At 35.3% G+C, this 17,148-nt stretch overlaps 3 protein-coding genes across 5 annotated transcripts; all 3 read right to left on the bottom strand.

Annotated features, from left to right (window-relative positions):
* Positions 1-2,772: 2,772 nt before the first annotated feature.
* LOC122583529 (putative disease resistance RPP13-like protein 1) lies at positions 2,773-6,008 on the bottom strand. Its single transcript, XM_043755923.1, has one exon. The coding sequence runs from the start codon at positions 6,006-6,008 to the stop codon at positions 2,820-2,822; it is 3,189 nt and encodes a 1,062-aa protein (XP_043611858.1). The 3' UTR covers positions 2,773-2,819.
* Positions 6,009-6,549: 541 nt separating this feature from the next.
* Positions 6,550-9,331, bottom strand: LOC122582697 (glucan endo-1,3-beta-glucosidase 4-like). Its single transcript, XM_043755121.1, has 5 exons — positions 9,260-9,331; positions 9,038-9,164; positions 7,308-8,522; positions 6,965-6,992; positions 6,550-6,868 (listed from the first exon to the last, which is right to left on the bottom strand). Exons 2-5 carry the CDS (start codon positions 9,102-9,104, stop codon positions 6,706-6,708), a joined length of 1,473 nt encoding a protein of 490 aa, XP_043611056.1. The 5' UTR covers positions 9,105-9,164; positions 9,260-9,331; the 3' UTR covers positions 6,550-6,705.
* Positions 9,332-10,086: 755 nt separating this feature from the next.
* On the bottom strand, positions 10,087-14,642 carry LOC122582370 (serine/arginine-rich SC35-like splicing factor SCL30A). 3 transcript variants are annotated; one of them, XM_043754755.1, is made up of 6 exons: positions 14,563-14,642; positions 13,343-13,540; positions 12,469-12,546; positions 11,333-11,494; positions 11,065-11,199; positions 10,087-10,547 (listed from the first exon to the last, which is right to left on the bottom strand). In XM_043754755.1, exons 2-6 carry the CDS (start codon positions 13,528-13,530, stop codon positions 10,232-10,234), a joined length of 879 nt encoding a protein of 292 aa, XP_043610690.1. In that variant the 5' UTR covers positions 13,531-13,540; positions 14,563-14,642; the 3' UTR covers positions 10,087-10,231. The 3 variants fall into 3 exon arrangements, with proteins under 3 accessions (XP_043610690.1, XP_043610689.1, XP_043610691.1); XM_043754754.1 differs by having other exon boundaries at positions 13,343-13,553; positions 14,563-14,610; XM_043754756.1 differs by having other exon boundaries at positions 10,087-10,544; positions 13,343-13,553; positions 14,563-14,610.
* Positions 14,643-17,148: the final 2,506 nt, after the last annotated feature.

Genomic DNA, 17,148 nt, shown 5'->3' with positions numbered 1-17,148 from the left:
CATTTTTTAGTTCTATCTTTTCCTACAGGTAAAAGAGATAAATATGAATGGCTGAAACTTGAAACTTGAAAGTTAACCAAGGTATATATTTGATGTGTAAAACCTCCTAAAATATTTATTGACATAATTTGGCCTACACTGATCTTCATTGCAAGATTCATAAGTTTCGTTGATATGAACCAGCTCAGTGCTTACACTGATCTTCATTTTTTGGTATGCTCATCATTTCCAAATTCCAAGTCATATTCATGTTGATGGATCTATATTTTTAATGAAAACCGTACTGCTTTTAAAGGTTTGTTAGAGGGCAACTTTCCTATCATTGTTGTTGACTAACTGTTGTTCTTGACTTCCTGTGATTTCTTAGGGAATGTTCATCCCAGCTATTGAAGGCAACTACTGTGAAACAACAAAAGAAATGGCAAAGGGTATTAGTTTCTCTATCTATACTAAAGTATATTATAAAGCAAATTCATTTTTGAACATTAAACTTAAAATTTCAATATTGATTTTAAGTTCTAAATCAATAACTTAAAATTCATTTTTGAACATTAAACTTAAAATTTCAATATTGATTTTTGAACATTTTTGAACATTAAAACTTAAAATTTTAAGTACCGTAACTCACAGTTACATTACATCAATAACTTCTACTACTTACCGGCGCCACCACCACCACCAATCTCCGCTGCTACCGTCGTTCACCGCCGCCACTACCGTCACCGTCACCGTCACCACTGCCGCCGCCATTACATCACCGCCACCACCACCGCCGCAACGCGCGAGTACCGTTCTCGTTTATTTGCAAAGGGTATTCTTTATTTTCTTTATGTATCTAGTAGTTCATTTAACAATTCCGAATACTGCTGCTGGGTCCCTTGCTAGGACTATATAAAGCAATTCTCTCTTCCCACATTTCTCAAAAGATGATTTAACCCACCTAAAATACCTCTCATCCATATACCTATAACTGCTATAATAGCCCTATTAATTTACATCATGTATTCCTTAACTCCTAAAAAATGTTCTCTCTTTTACATTAGTTACTTTTGTATCTACTATTTGCAGTACAGTAACCTCTACTAAAATATAAAAGAATGTTGAGCTGAGTTAGATAAAGATACTCGGGTCAACAATGGTTGTTATAGGCGTGCCACCAAAGTTAGAGTGTCCGCCAATGTCAAGTCTTCTTTGGTAATAATCGTTATAAGCATAGGAAGCATGGCCTTCTACTGTATTGGGAAGGTAACATGGGTTCTGAGACTGAAAGGCACTGCAGTACGCCTGCCCTTGCCCGCATGCCCAATTCAAACCATCTTGCAAGCTAGCAGGGTCCGCCCCTTTTCTAGTAACACAAAATCTGCTCGAAGAATTCCCCTTAGAATCACCAAAATCAAGATTATAAACCGTACTCCCATTACTAAAAAACACACCATAGCTTGGCCTCTTGTCAGAGATAATCATCTGGTAAATGAACGAATTCATTAGAATGGAGGGTTGACTTGGTGGTCCCGACCCACTCAAAACTCGCAGAACTAAGTTATCATCAAAGGTCTCTGCGTGTTCCACAGTGACGTCACTTTCATTTCCACCTCCTGACCATGGCCTCCCGTTTCGGTCACAATAATCGGAATGACCGAAGTATTATAGGCAGCTACAGAATAATGTAAAAGGGTGTTCGGGTCAACAATCTGTTTGACAAATTGTTTGACTCTATTAATTAGAATTAATCTCACTAGACCAACCATTATAACTTATAAGTAGCTGATATGAGCTTATTATTAGACAATCGTGTTCAAAGCATGATGCCAGACACCTCCTAAATCAACTTTAAACCTGAAAAAGTTATTGGCCTAATGACTGCGCAAACATGATTTTTAATAAAACGTCGGAAGTTTGACTTCAAAATCAACGTATATATTTTTGTGGTAACTAGAAAAATGAAATTACCAACTGCAATATTAGACAAACAGACAAACATAAGCAAGAGATGTCCAAGCAAAATTTTAAACCTCATTCTCTCTCAAGCTGGAAATTTTAAAATCTGCTTAATAATCAACATGTCATATAAGCTTACCTCCGTTCTTCTATTCTCATAGCACACGGATTCTTCTTATTCTCCTCTCCGAAAACAACCATCAACTCTCGAGATTGACAAACCTTGTAATTTTGCTTATGGCAGAAAGATTTACAAACAAAAAAATACCCAAAACGTCTTGGCTCCCTGCACAAAATTGAACCGATAAATTGGGTAACTTGCATTTATAGGATTAGTTGTTCTGAGACCAAGATTGCTAGATCACTAACATATCATAAGTTTTCCCAACATATATTTATAAAAAATAAAAACAGAATTAAAGAATGCACATAAACAAGCGGCAGTTATTAAGTGAGTTCCAGGAAACCTTGTTTCTTTCTTTGAGGAGTTTGCATCAAACAGCTGAAGGGCTTATATGAGAGACAGATTATGTAAACATATGAATACAGATACAATTAATGAGGCGTAGACAAAGTGATTTATGCTTACTTAGACTCGTATGTATATGTGAATGAGAAGATACTGACTTCAAATATTTTTTTTTGTTTTTCTAAAACCAAATGAAAACAACTATAAATAGGCAACTACCACGCTCCAACATGCAGAACTTCTAATTAAACATAATTAAGAACGTGCTAACATAATAAGAACACAAATCACATGGACTTTGATTTTAACTTCAAAAAAGAAAAGTGGTATATAAGTGTAAAAGAGAGCTTATTTACATACCATGATGTTAATGATGAGGAATATCCTAATACACCTCCAAGGCCTTCCGAATCTACTCGCACACATTTACTTCCAAAGATGAAGTTGTCTCTGGCACATCTCTAAGCTTCGGGCATGACTCGACAAAAAGACGTTGAAGGTGAGGGAGGTGTTGTAAGACCTCTGAAACTGATTCAACTTCCTTAAAACCAACGATTCTTAGAGAAGTTAGAGATAGTGGAAGAAGAAAACATGCTGAACTAGTCGTATTATTATGATCTTCTTCATCCATGATTCCAAATGAAACCACTCCTGAATTATTTCCATATAAGCATAGTTCAACAAGTGAAGGTGGGTATTTTTGAAGCCCCCACTCTGACATTGACTTCTTTAATTCGCCTATTCTTAATCTCTTTAACTTAGGAGGCCACAATCCATATGATGGGAATGAATCATCCATACTTGGACAATCAACTAGAATCATAATTTCCAAAGATGTGAGACTTGGAAAATGCTCTTGAGATATTGACAGTAACTTATTGCAACTATTGATACAAAGAAACTTCAAATTAGAGGATGATGATGACGACGGGAGGTTTTCCTGCAACTTAGAGAATTTCAATGATCTCATTGATGAACAATTTCTTATATACAAACTCTCAACACAATTTGGATAACAGTAACTCTCTAGTGAATCACAATCACTAAGTATCACTTGTCTAAGAGATCTCATCATGCAACTACCCACACTAACCACCTCTTTCTCTCCGTTAATTGATACCAAGTTTGGGCAGTTATATATTTCCAACTTCTGAAGTGACGTTAGATGCCCAAGTGTCGCTAATTTTGTACAATTATTGCATTCATTTAACACAAGCTCTGTTAGCTGATCAAATGAAGGATCCTCAAGCCAACTAGGAAATTTCATCCCCCCGTACCCATTAATACTCAGTGTTTTCAACTTAGAGTGAGGCCTTAGCTTTTCAATTACATCATCTTCACTAGTTGTAGCATCACCCCATACCAATTCCAAATCATCAAGGCCCTTCTTCTCCTCTAAATTGGCATCCTTTGCTTCAGTTGGATCCATCACTTTCTCCAACCCCTCGATGGAAAGTTCACCTTGAAGATCCTTTAGGCCCTTGAGATCAGATATCTTAAACCCATTATTATCTTGGATAACAACCTTGGATAATGTTTGCAAACTCGTGAGCCCACCAATCCCCAAAGGCAACTTCTTTAATGACAGAGTAGTCGTCATGTCAAGATGTCGTAAGTTTATCAAATTGGCAAAACTAACTGGCAACCTAGATAACTCATCACACCCACGAACCAACAAACTTTGTAGATTATAAAGTTCACTAACCTCTTCAGGTATTTGTCTGATGCTAGTTTCTGAAAAATTAAGGTACCTTAAATGCTTGAGATTACCAATGGATTGTGGTACCTCTGTGATTGACCAATTAGTTAAGCTTAGCACCCTCAAGAGGTGTAATTGGGGAAGTAACTTTAAAGTAACATTGTCCAATGTATTAAATCTTCTCCAACCAACTGACATAGGTAAGAACGTTCGCAAGCATCTAGCTTTGTGTAATTCCTTGAAGTTTTTATATTCTGCAACTCGTTGTTGACCTACGAATGAAAAGTGGCGGAACTTTCCATAAGTTTGGTTGTCATCTTTTAGATCCATTTTCTCATCCAACCTAAAGAAAAATGCTCCTGCAACACTTGTAGCTAAGTCATTCATCAAGTCATGCATTATATATCGTGATTCATTATTCCCTAAAGGCTGAAAAAAGGACCTTGACAGTAGCTCTTCAAAATACATACCACCCAAACTCTCTATTGGTTGGTTTTTGCCCTTAGTTTTGGATAGAAACCCCTGTGCCATCCATAATAGGACTAGTTTCTTCTTTTTAAACTCATAGTCTTTCGGAAATAAGGAGCAATATGCAAACAATTGCTTTAGATGTGAAGGGAGGTCATAGTAGCTTAACTTGAGAGCCGGAAGAATGCCACTTTCATCCTCTAAATTCCATATCTCGCTGTTCAAAAATTGCTCCCATTCATCATCGCTTCCTTTTCTTTTCAAGACCTTCCCGAGGGTTACCAAAGCCAAGGGCAAACCCTTACATTTCTTAATAATACCTTGAGCAATGAGTTTACGTGATGGATTATGGTCAAAGTTTTGTTCATCTAATGCGGATTGAGCAAATAAAGATAGAGCTATCTCATCTGATAAAACCTCTAGCATATAAGGTTGCAAAGAGTCCATCGCTAATGCAACCTTCTTCTTCCGCGTGGTGACAAGAAATTTACTTCCATGTGCCCCTACATTAAAAGCACTTGTTAAAAGATCCCATTTCTTGGGTCCTTCGTTCCAAACATCATCTAAAACAACCAGGAACCTTTTCTTTGAAAGCTTTTCTTTAAGGGCAACATGAAGCAGATCCAGATTAGCAAATTCTTTGTTTTCCCCTCCTACAGCTTGATTAATTTGCTTGCTAATACTGAACACATCAAAGTCATGGGAAACACAAACCCATGCCATGAGTTCAAAGCGATCCTTCACTCTCTGATCGTTGTACAAAAGTTGGGCGAGAGTTGTTTTTCCAAGTCCACCCATACCAACTATTGACACAACGCTGATCACATTTCGATTATTACTGCATGATGCTTCATTCCCCAACAATTGCCCAATCAATGCCTCTTTATCTTCTTGCCGGCCCAAAACTTTGGACTCATTAACAGATGAAGTTTGCTGGGATCTTACATCTGTTTTATTTGATCTGTGAACTTCCACTTTCACATCCAAACCTAAATTATTTTTCTGGTCAACAAGATCATGCAATCTAGTGGTAATCTCATCTAACTTATAACTAATCTTACGACGATACATCATGTTATCTGGAGTGAAATTAGTACAACAAGATGGGATGATCATCAATAACTTACTACTACTGCGTGTGCTTGCTTTACATTCTTGCAAGTTTCGCTTCATAACTTCAGTGGCCATATCATCGAGTACATCTTCAATGTCATAAGCCAATTCCTGGAGCTCCAGCAGCCACAATTCAACAGGTTTTTGTGTAATTTGCTTCTGGGCTGCATCAGCAAGCACAGCTTGGATCATGGGCAAAGTTGCCTTCCATTTTTTCAGCTGAGAATCGATTCCTTGAGATCGAGCAAAATTCATCAAGGCACCAGAGAATAGCTTATCAACCAGCACAGTCATGACAGCACTAACAAGGACTTCAGCCATATTTATATTTTTGAAAATGATTTCAAGATTGGTTTCTTTTTCTCTGGATTTTGATAATTGGTTTGAACTTTGAAGAGAGAATGAAGGATGGAAATTTGGAAGACCAAGACTTTACTATGTATTGTATCAATTAAATTAAATAATTTTTATAAGTTTTTTAGTGGATAAGCTTTTCATCAAGGCACCAGAAATTGGTTTTTTTTGATGCAGTATTTTATTTCTATTTTTGTCACTTTCAAATAATTTTGGGAAAGCGCGTAAATATTTTTTGTTTCTTTGGATGTGTAATTATCATTCTACTGCTTACGCATAAAGTCTTCGTTGCAACATGCTTATAGAGTGATAGGCATTTCACATTTGGTTCATTAAATTGATTCTAATTAATGGAGTTGGATATGAAATCACATTGAAATTGGTGGTTAAAAGCTATGATTCGATATTCAGTTGGATCAAAATTCCATTTATACTAAATGGAATCTATTTCCCTCAAAAAATTTTGCCTAAAAACGAACAATTAATATAATCATAGATACATGCTAAATCTAAAAATATTTGAGACATTCGTTTTTTCACAGTTCAAAAAAATATGTTCTAACCCATCATTGTGGTCTAAAATAAGAAACAAACAATTGAATTGTTTTTAGTGTCTTATCATGGCTATCAGCCAAAAAGAACCAACTATACAAGCCTACATAAATTAAGATCTACATATCTGCACATTCAGTAATAACCATGTAAAAACCGTTGCCAACATCAAATACCCGATCTCAGGAATCCATTTTGACGGGGATGCACTCCCTGTGGGACCCGCCAGCCCAAATGCTGGAGGACTATACCTGCCAGCACTCGAGTTTGAACCGCTGAAACGCACAGCTTACGTGTTAGCATTTAGGCAATAATATCAAATTCAATGCTCATACTTTGATGAAATAAAATGAAGGTTCATGTTTGCTCACCTTTCTGTAAATATGCAGGATCCATAACCTGCAAGAAAAAGACAATGCAATCCTTATTGATCACAAAACAATGGGTTGATATACTGATATTTGTCTGTATAATTACTCTCCATTCCGAATGTGGCAAACCGGAAATAGTGGCCATTTTGTTGTATACTGGAATATTTAGGTTGTGTTTTATCTTCACCCAGCAATCAAAACATTTGAACCAAAATTGGAAAGATCAAAATGTGTGTTTGGACCATTTCCCAAATCAAAATCGTTTGGAACGCAACTCAACCTTGACATCTAGTGATGTCTACTAGAATATAAAAGAATTGCGGGAAGAGTTAAGGAAACGTACTCGGGTCAACATTGGTTGTTATAGCCGTGCCACCAAAGTCACAGGTTCCACCAGTGTCACGCCTTCTTTGGTAATAATCATTGTAAGCATAGGAAGCATGGTTTTGTAAGGTATTGGGCAAGTAACATGGCTTCCCTGACTGAATGGCAGTGCAGTTCGCCTGCCCTTGCCCGCATGCCCAATTCAAACCGTCTTGCAAGCTAGCAGGGTCTGCCCCTTTTCTAGCAACACAAAATCTGCTTGAAGAATTCCCATTATCAAGATCAAGATTATAAACCATACTCCCATTACGAAAAAACACACCATAGTTTGGCCTCTTGTCATCAATAAACATCGTGTAAATGTACGAATTCATTAGAATGGAGGGTTGACTTGGTGGGCCCGACCCACTCAAAACTCGCTGAACCAAGTTATTACTAAAGGTCTCTGCATGTTCCACAGTGGCGTCACTTTCGGTTCCACCACTAGACCATGGCCACCCCGTTTCACTAACGATAATTGGAATCACTGAAGTATTATAAGCAGCTATGGAGTAATAGGCAGCATCCACCATAGCATCAAGCATGCTTTCATAATGGAAAAGTGTGTTCGGGTCAACGATCTGTTTGACAACCGGGATTGGCTGAAAGAGAACATACTCAATTGGAAAAACTCCATTGCTTTGTACATAAGTATTGTAAGGATAAGCATTTAACATGAAAAAGGAGTTGGTTTTCTTCAAGAATCCAAGAATTTCATGAATAGTGGAATTCAATGAAGCGTTAAAAGTGGCAGTGGATGGCGGAAATGGTTTAGGAATTATATTCATTGATAAAGGGGTCGAAACTTTAACCTTGTCATTTAGATTTGAAGCTACTAAAGCTTTATAGATATTATCCATGGCAGAAACAAGAAAAGGAGAAACATCTGGAACCGAAGAAGGAACTTCACTACCAACAGCAATGGCAGTGATATTAGTGGCTGGTTTGAAAGCTGAAACGTGTGTGTTAACCCATGAGGCTGCAGCTGATGGTGATTTTCCTAACTCTGAGACTTCCTCATTAGTCACACTAATCATAACTTCAATCCCAGTGTTTGCAAGTTCGCTAAGAAAATGAGAATCAGAATCAAAAATCCGAACATGTGTTATTTTATGATCTCTAAGGATTGCCACCACCTGCTCCACCGATGGTAGGTTTAAACGATCTGGACCAATGTTTATTCCTAGAAAGGCATCTGCAAATTCGAGAAAATATAACATATACTTAAACTGGGAAACAAGTACATTTCACCACATTAAACTTCAAAAGGTGGATAAGGCGTGTGTGGCGGGCATTGCTTTTTTGAAAGTGATTTTAATAATATGAAGTAGATAATCAGCTGCATCAAAATGGGTTACATGAGATAGTGTTTGGATATATACTTATTCTGCTATTCTACGTTGCGATAACCAAACAATATATAATGTAATGACTTCTCCTAAACTAATTATTGGAAACAAATTGTTTGACTCTAGATGATCAGAATCAATTTTACATTACCAACCATTAACAGTAGCTAATATGAGCTTAAAAAACGCAATAATTAGACAATCACTCTTAAAGCAAACACCTCCTTAATCAACTGTAAGTGTAAAAAAAAAAAGTTAATGGCTTTATGAATGAACCAACATGAGTTCGAATAGAAAGTAGCAAGTTTGACCTTAAAAGTCTACGTATATATTTTTGTGATAACTAGAGAAATGAAATTACCTGCGGCAATATAAGACAAACAGGCAAATATAAGCAATAGATATCCAAGCAACAGTTTAAACCTCATTCTTTCTCAAGCTGGAAACTTCAAAATCAGCTTTCTTTACCCCAAATCTTCATCATTTTTCTGTCAACCCATAAAGAACAGAAATAGAGAAAGAAGTAAGTACCTGGAATGTAATTTAAAAAAAAAAAAAGCAGCAGCAAAACTGTTTTACAAACCATTTAAAGATAAAGCTGACAACTTTCATCCTCATAAAAGAATGTCCTTTTAGAACCCTCTATCCATATTCCATAATAGTAATCAATACAAATTGACAATCCCCTTTTCATTTATTCATTCAATAATAATTACAATCCCCACCACTCAAATTGCATGATTAAGTAATAATATAAGTATATATGTAATTATTGCTTTTGTCTGTCCTAAATGGGCAAGACAAAAGGTAGTAATATATATACTTGTGCACTCAAGATTGTCCTTAATCACATCTGACTTTTGTTAATGATTTATAAGAACACTAAAAAAAAAAAAAAAGTTAACAAATTTAATGCTTTTTTGTAATCTAAAGAAATCATTAATGGTTGTCTGGATTGAGAATATGGAATCTAAAGTAGATGGAGCTGTTGGGGTAGGTAACCTTCATTGCTTCATGTTCTATTTTTTTTTAATAGAACTTTGGCTTTGTTTCACATACATAGTGATCACTAACATCTGTGTTGATTCTGTTTCTTGTTGACAGACTTTAATCCAAGAAAAAGAAATTGTGTCGAGTGATTCTAATGCCTATTTCCTTACTATATGTGTTCAGGTAGCCTTATGGTCAGATGGTCAGGATACTCCTAATGTCAGGTTCTAACCTTTCTGAGCATTGGAGTGACGAGGAAAGGGGTTCCAAAACGGTCACACGAATACCCTGATTAAGGGTAACACATCTGACTTGCCCGCTTTAGATGGCCTGAAGAGAAAACCTACTCCCTTTACTCATTGTCTGATCTCAAACCATAAAACAAACTTCAAACAACACACGCCAACTCAAAGATCAAGATAAAGTTCAAACAAACATATTACATATGCCAATTCAAGTTCAGGAAGATTGATAGTAGCATTCTTTCAAACACCAGACCTAAACAAAATAGAAAGATGTTTTTAAGTTCTAGAAACACAACACAACCCTTTCATCACCTAAATCACTAAGGACTCGGGCTAACAGAAGCATCCCTGTTTGATTTGTTTCTCGAGAAGTCACGGTCATCGGGACTTCTACTGCGGCTTCTGCTCCGGCTTCTACTCATGCTTCGGCTAGGATCCCTAGGCGGGAGTTCCTCTCTTTCAGGACTTCGGGTCGGGCTCCTAGAACCATCATAGGGTGGAGGAGACCTATCCCTGATGGGACTTCGACTGCGACTCCTAGAGGCACCGTCGTAAGGTGGAGAACGCTCTTTCACTGGAGAGGAAGAGTAGGACCTTCCTCGACTATACCTCTTTCCTCTAGGTGAAATAGACCTGCTACCATGGATACAACAAAACAGCCTTCTTAAGATCATGACTTTAAGATACGTTGCAACTCTGATAGGTCAACTGATTTCATAAAGTACATATAAGGAAATTAATCAAATTATGGCTGTTAAGAGCGGTGTTTAGTTACCAAAACATATTTATAAATTCCATTTTCTAAAAAACTAATAAGGTTTTTTTTTATCTCAAGAGAACTACTAAAAGATAAGAAAGGGCAATTAGTTGTATTTCTTTTAAAATTCGGATACGTTCACTTTTCTACAATAGAAATTACTTGAAAAAAAATTTTCTGGAAAACATGAATAACAGTGTTTTTAATTTCAATGTAAACTTTTTCTGTAAAAAAAGCCTACTTCAGCACCAGTTTTTTTCCTGGAACTTCCATGATAAATTTCTGGAAAACATGAATAACTTTCTACAACTGAACGGGTCTTAAATTTCTCGATGTTAATTCGTACAGCATATTTCATGGAAACAAAAAAGGCAAATAGAAGAATCAAACACAAACCTAGAGTGATGCTTTCTTTTGGGAGCAGGAGAGTAGTCCCGGCTGTGGGACCGTGATCTAGCATGGCGGGGAGGTGGAGATCGAGAGTAATGACGTGGCGGTGATCGCCTGCGATCATTATATCTGCTGCCACTTCTGCGATTACATTAATCACATAAACAAATTATTAAAACCAAAGCCTCAGGTGTATGCACAATGCATGAATAAATAATAATCGAGTAGCTAAATTTCATAGCACTTTCTAAATCAACAATTCACATAAGCTTACCGTCGTTCCCTAACTCTCATATCAGCTGGTTTTTTTCGATTCTCCTCTGCAAAAACAACTGTCAACTCTCGAGATTGAAAAACCTGACCATCCATCTGGTATTTTGCTTCTGCAGCATCAGCAGGATCTACAAACTGAACAAATCCAAAACCCCTAGGCTCCCTGCATATCAAACAAAATATTAATTAACTGAAAATGCTAAAAGCAAATCACGTTAACCTTTTCCTTACAGCTCCGTGTACAACTCGCAATTCAGAACCAAGAATGCAGTTGTGTTATGCTGATTTAAGTGGTGCTGTAGTGTACAAACAAAGTTTGCTTCTACATGAATTTTCAAACACTCCTTAAATAAATAAATGACACCAGGAGATTGTATTTTCAAGTCCCAGTAGAGAACATTGTGTGAATTAAGTCTAGATATGCACAAAATTTGTAAAAAAAAACAAAAAACTAAAAGTAAATAAAAAGCAGACAGTATTTTTGGCACAATGGGAGGCCAACATAAGCAGATAAAGCAAGCACATAGCTGCTGACCTTGCAAGTGTCAATACAAATATGACTTGAAATTCTTCAAGACTTGGAATCTTGAAATCTTCCAAATGTTACCAAACTCATTTTACTTCCATTCTTCACTATAATATACACCACCTTGAACAGAACTCTTACTAGTTGATTGGTGTCAAAGGAACTCTTACTAGTTCAATATATCAACAGAAACTTTTAAACTTGATTGATCTCTTCACAACTTTTACTTCACCTCACTGTTAAACGTCAAAAACTTTAATGGAGTGCCCAATAAGATCAGATTGTTAAAAACCTAGTAAATATAAATAAATGATCAAAAAACCAGCACCAGACTAAGGAAAGTGTATGGGTTTTGTCTGAGAAAGCATGACATTATCACAGCTGTAAAACACTAAAACAACCTAATCAAAAGAGCACCCTTAATAAAAGAGAACCAGGGTTATACAAGCTCGCAAATTGGGGAAACCATAGACAATGTTGGATAGATATTGATTCATATCATAAAATAAGTGTCTTTTCATTTCAAAAGTTAATGACTGTACTACTAAACAAACCTCCTGTAAAACTGGACATAAAACTAATGTGACAAAATGAAGGCTACACCAGCTCACCCGCTATAATAATCCCTTGGCAAGTAGATGTCCTTTAAGGGACCAAATTGTCCAAATGGCCTCCGAAGATCCTCTGGCCTGCATTATAAGATAAAATTGGTACGCCATTAACAATGAAGAGCGCATTACAGCTATGATTCAGGAGGTAAATCCATATTCAATGTAAGAAAAATAACAGCTTTAGAAATCAACTGTATACAACATAACATTGCTAAACACATCCAAAAAATACTAATCACATATGTATATCAAAATGAGAAAACATGCTCTGTATAAAATAAAATGAACACTTTAGAAACCATTCCATGCAAAGAATATTAGATTTCGTATTGATATTGAATATTTATATATATATATATATATATTATATGTGTGTATAGAAAAAGTTCATAAACAATGGAAAAAAGATCTAATAAATAAACTACGGACCAAAAACACTTCATCTACCAACATAAACAGTTCGAACAATTTCAAAACAACAACATAGACATTTTATAAATACCAACCATAATAAAAAAAATAAAAAAAAACATGCTTTGCACAGCTCAGCTACAATAAAATCCAAACCATTATGTCACAAAACTAACAACCCACAAATGCACTTCTATGAGCACTAACCAAAATGCAACAGAAGTTTGCAAAGTTATTTCCGGACAAAGAAGGATGTCAAACCAAACTGTAAACAATTTAGGCAAATCTTTTCAACTGGAGGAGCACGCATATACAATTTTAAAGATTTAACTTTGGGGTTCTCTATATCAATATTCTCCTAATACACATTTAATGTTATAACCGTACAAGTATGTTTATATATTAATAAGCGCAAAAAAAGAGCTAAATAACTTGAGCAACAGAAATTTTATCAAGAACATACCGGCAATCAAGACGTAGATTACGAACCAAAAGACTTGTTGGAAGATCTCTTCCAACATCTCTGCCACGGCTACCCCCACCACCATAACGGCTACCACCACCGCCACCGTAGCGACCCCTGGGACTGGGACTCCTTTGCCTTCTTCCATAACCACCTCTAGGTGGTGGCGAATAGCTTCTTCGACCCATCCTTTTAGCTCTGTCCAATTAGTCTAACAAAACATTAGACAAATGAAAAAAAAAAAAACTTGTATCATTAAATAAATAAAACATTCAAAATAATAATCAAGAAACAGTAACAAAATAACCAAAGGTACAGGTAATGAACTTAGTTATAATGATTCTAAATACATACAAAGTTTAAGTTTCGAAATTCATAACAACCAAAAAATGTATGTTTACCGTTCTTCCTCTAACTACAAGCATTCATAAAACACAGGCAAAACCTTATAGCAACCAAACATTCAAACACACTCATTCGGATAAAAAAAAAATCCCCAGGCAACAGCCAAAGGTTGGATTTTTAACGAAATCTATGACATATGCAGATTACTTTAGAAATGCAATCCCGACAGGCGACATCACCCAAACAGCAGCAATAAACCCATAACCATCAAAAAAGATTCCATCAAGTGAATAATTTAAAAATCTTGTGAATATAAACACATTAAACAAAAAGCACAAATCTTTCTTTAAATCAAGTATATAACTACATACCGTTAAAACAGTCAAATTAATTTAATTTATCGCTATACGTTCAAACATAGCTAGCACGGAATAAGTGTTTTCAATTATATCCAACTAGTTACATTATATAATGTGTATCAAAATTTTAATTTATTGCTATTTCATATCTAAGGTGAACACTTGTGCATATCTTAGCTGCCGTGAGAGCCGTATCCACGACATCGAAACCGGCACCAGATTATCGGTTTACAAGTCGAAAGAATACAATTCACCTAATTAAAGACTGGTCAAAAACCCTAATAATTATAGATCCAGATAACGGAACAAATATACATACAATTATACAAACTCAGATGCGTGTACTTATGAAATTTTGGTAAAAAAATAATAATAATAATTAATGATGCATTGTTGGAATTAAAGTGAAAGGAAGGGAATATTTACAGAAAGATCGATTTAATCGATATTAAAGTAAAATCAATATAGGTAAAATTCGGGAAATTATTATTAATTTGAGGGAAATTAAAAGAGTACCTGAAAATTTTGAGGAGGGAGGTAGATGATGAGTGATAAAAAAAAAACTAGGGCTCAGCCAAGGGAATTGGGGGATTTATAACATGGGCGATTTGGAATTTTCGTTTTCTTTCTTAGTCACGTGTGACGCGTGTGTTCCAGTGTTTTTGTTTACTTAATTTTAAACCGAGCATTATGTCCTAGTGTTGCGGCGACTAGAAGGTGAGGATAATATAAAAGTGAGTTGGTGTTGGAGATCAAAGGAGGCAGGGAGACAGGAGGGCAGCGGGATTGAAAATCGATGAGAGCGTGTAATAATTAGAGAGAATGAGTGAAAGTGGGTATATAAGAGTTTTATGTTAAGTGGGGTATAAAATGTATTATAGAAATACTTGAAAAAAGTGCTTAATTTCTAAAAATAAAAAAAACAATATGCTTTACAGAGGAGTATATATTTGGGTTTGTTAAGCAAATCGTGTGTATTAAAAAATTGTACATAAAAAATTAGGAAGTGATATTTGTACCAATTATTTTGATGGATGTTGTGTATTAACGACTTGTATTGTCAACTATACAATATGTGCATTGTGGTACATTAATCAAAGATAGTGGTACGAATATCATTTCCCTACAAAATTTTAAAGACGGTCTTTTTAACTCGACGGATGCCCGCGCGATAGTGGTAGCGACGACGGAATGGCGACGACGGCAGTGGTGGCGTGGTAGTGAATGTAAATTAATTGATGTAAGATGGTTAATATGGTTATTTAAGAGTTGGAGAATTTATGTTGTAAGTTATTTTATTAAATGTATTATATGTATATAGGTGAACATGTTTAAATTAGTGAATAAAAAAGAGGGGCGATATGGTCATTTCAAAGTCTTAATTACTTAAAGTGAGGATAGTAGTTTGTTTTATATAAGTAGTATATAGTATAAGTATGCATATAGATAAAAGGTGCAGTTTTTATGTATATTAACCCTTAAAGTTGTATTTAGTATTTTTCTTAAAAATTTTATTACTTTGTTTTTAAAAATTATTTCAATATTTTTTATATTTACAAACACTATCTAATCTAAATCAATAATATACGAAAGTGGCATTATAGATTTATGACTCTCATGGAGAACAAGGTAAGGGCCGGTTTGGGTGTGTTTTGGCCCAAAACCAAAACCCCAACCAAAGCATTAACCAATAACTGTTGAATTTGATTTTTGTTCAGTTTAGTTTGTCGGTTTTTCAAGTCACTTGTTTTTTTTTTTTTTTTTTTTTTTACGCTTTTAATTACTAAATTATCAATTATATTAAATTAGCATATATGTGATGCACGGGCTTAGTAATTTCTTAATGAATGTTGTCTTAGTCTAATGTTTATTGAATTGATAAAAGTGGTCGCGTAGTGTTGATCTAAACTTGTAACATAAAACTATAAAGAAAAAGTAAATGGGTGGAAACCATTTGATTCCATATATTGTCTTGATACCCAAATAACACACTATATAGAACTTACGCTTAGTGACTCGCCGTTTTCACAAACAAGTCACTTGTTTCTCATTAGCTTGCAAAAAGAAAAACTAAAAGAATTGAAATTAGATAATAGGAGGTTAGGTATTATAAAACAACTATTATCATAAAACAAATAAGATAACATTTCAGCCATTAGATCAAAAGATTAAGATTTAACATAATTAATTAATTTTAAGTTAAAATATTAATCAATAAGGACACATCTGTCATTTGTGTCCCATCTCTCTTTATATAAAAATACAGCCCGCTAAAAGTTAAAAAAGATACAGATAGTGAATGAACAAAAAACTGAACAATTGTAAATTAAGAAAAGTGATGATGCACAACCATAAAGTAACAAAATCTTTGATGCACAGTTGATACACAACCATTGATGCACACTGATACACGTTGATTAACTTTGATGATACACAACCATTGATGCACAATATTGATGACATATTAGCAACAAAAACTGATGCACCATGATTAACTTTGATTACCATCTTCCAAATCTAAATTCGATCATATATATTTTGCGTCTTCATACAAAGCAAATCACAAACAATCTAATGCACTGTGACTAATTATCAAACAGAATATCAAATGGTTCACCTTTCCATTCATCAATAACAATAAAAAAAACAAAACTATAACAACAGTGTGTCTTTTTTGGGTGATACTCCGACGAGCCGGTGACAGCGGAAGAGGGTGGTGGACTGGTGGTGCCACGTACAGGTGGACAGAGAGAGAGAGAGAGTGTTTGTGCGTGTGTGTTTAAGAGTGGTGGTAATTGGTGGTGCGTAGACGGGGTAGGTGTTACGGTGGCGGTTCCCCATGAGGGGAAAAGTTGCCACGGTGGTGTCCGGCTGGAATGGCTTTGATTTCAGCCATCTTCTTCCTCACATGTATCCAATATTATTTATAATTATTGATAATAAGAGTTTATAATCTGAGAAAGAAAGAAAAAAAAAAGACTTCGTAGATGAGAAATGAAGAATGGATAGAAAAGATCTGAGATGGGATAAAGAGAGCATAACTCTTATTGAGAAAAAGATGGCTTAATTTATGTCAAAGAAATATTTTAAGTGAAATATGAT

This window comes from Erigeron canadensis, chromosome 9 (genome assembly GCF_010389155.1).
Source record: "Erigeron canadensis isolate Cc75 chromosome 9, C_canadensis_v1, whole genome shotgun sequence".
In the NCBI taxonomy this organism is placed as follows: domain Eukaryota; kingdom Viridiplantae; phylum Streptophyta; class Magnoliopsida; order Asterales; family Asteraceae; genus Erigeron; species Erigeron canadensis.
This window is presented reverse-complemented; position numbering and strand designations above follow the sequence as displayed.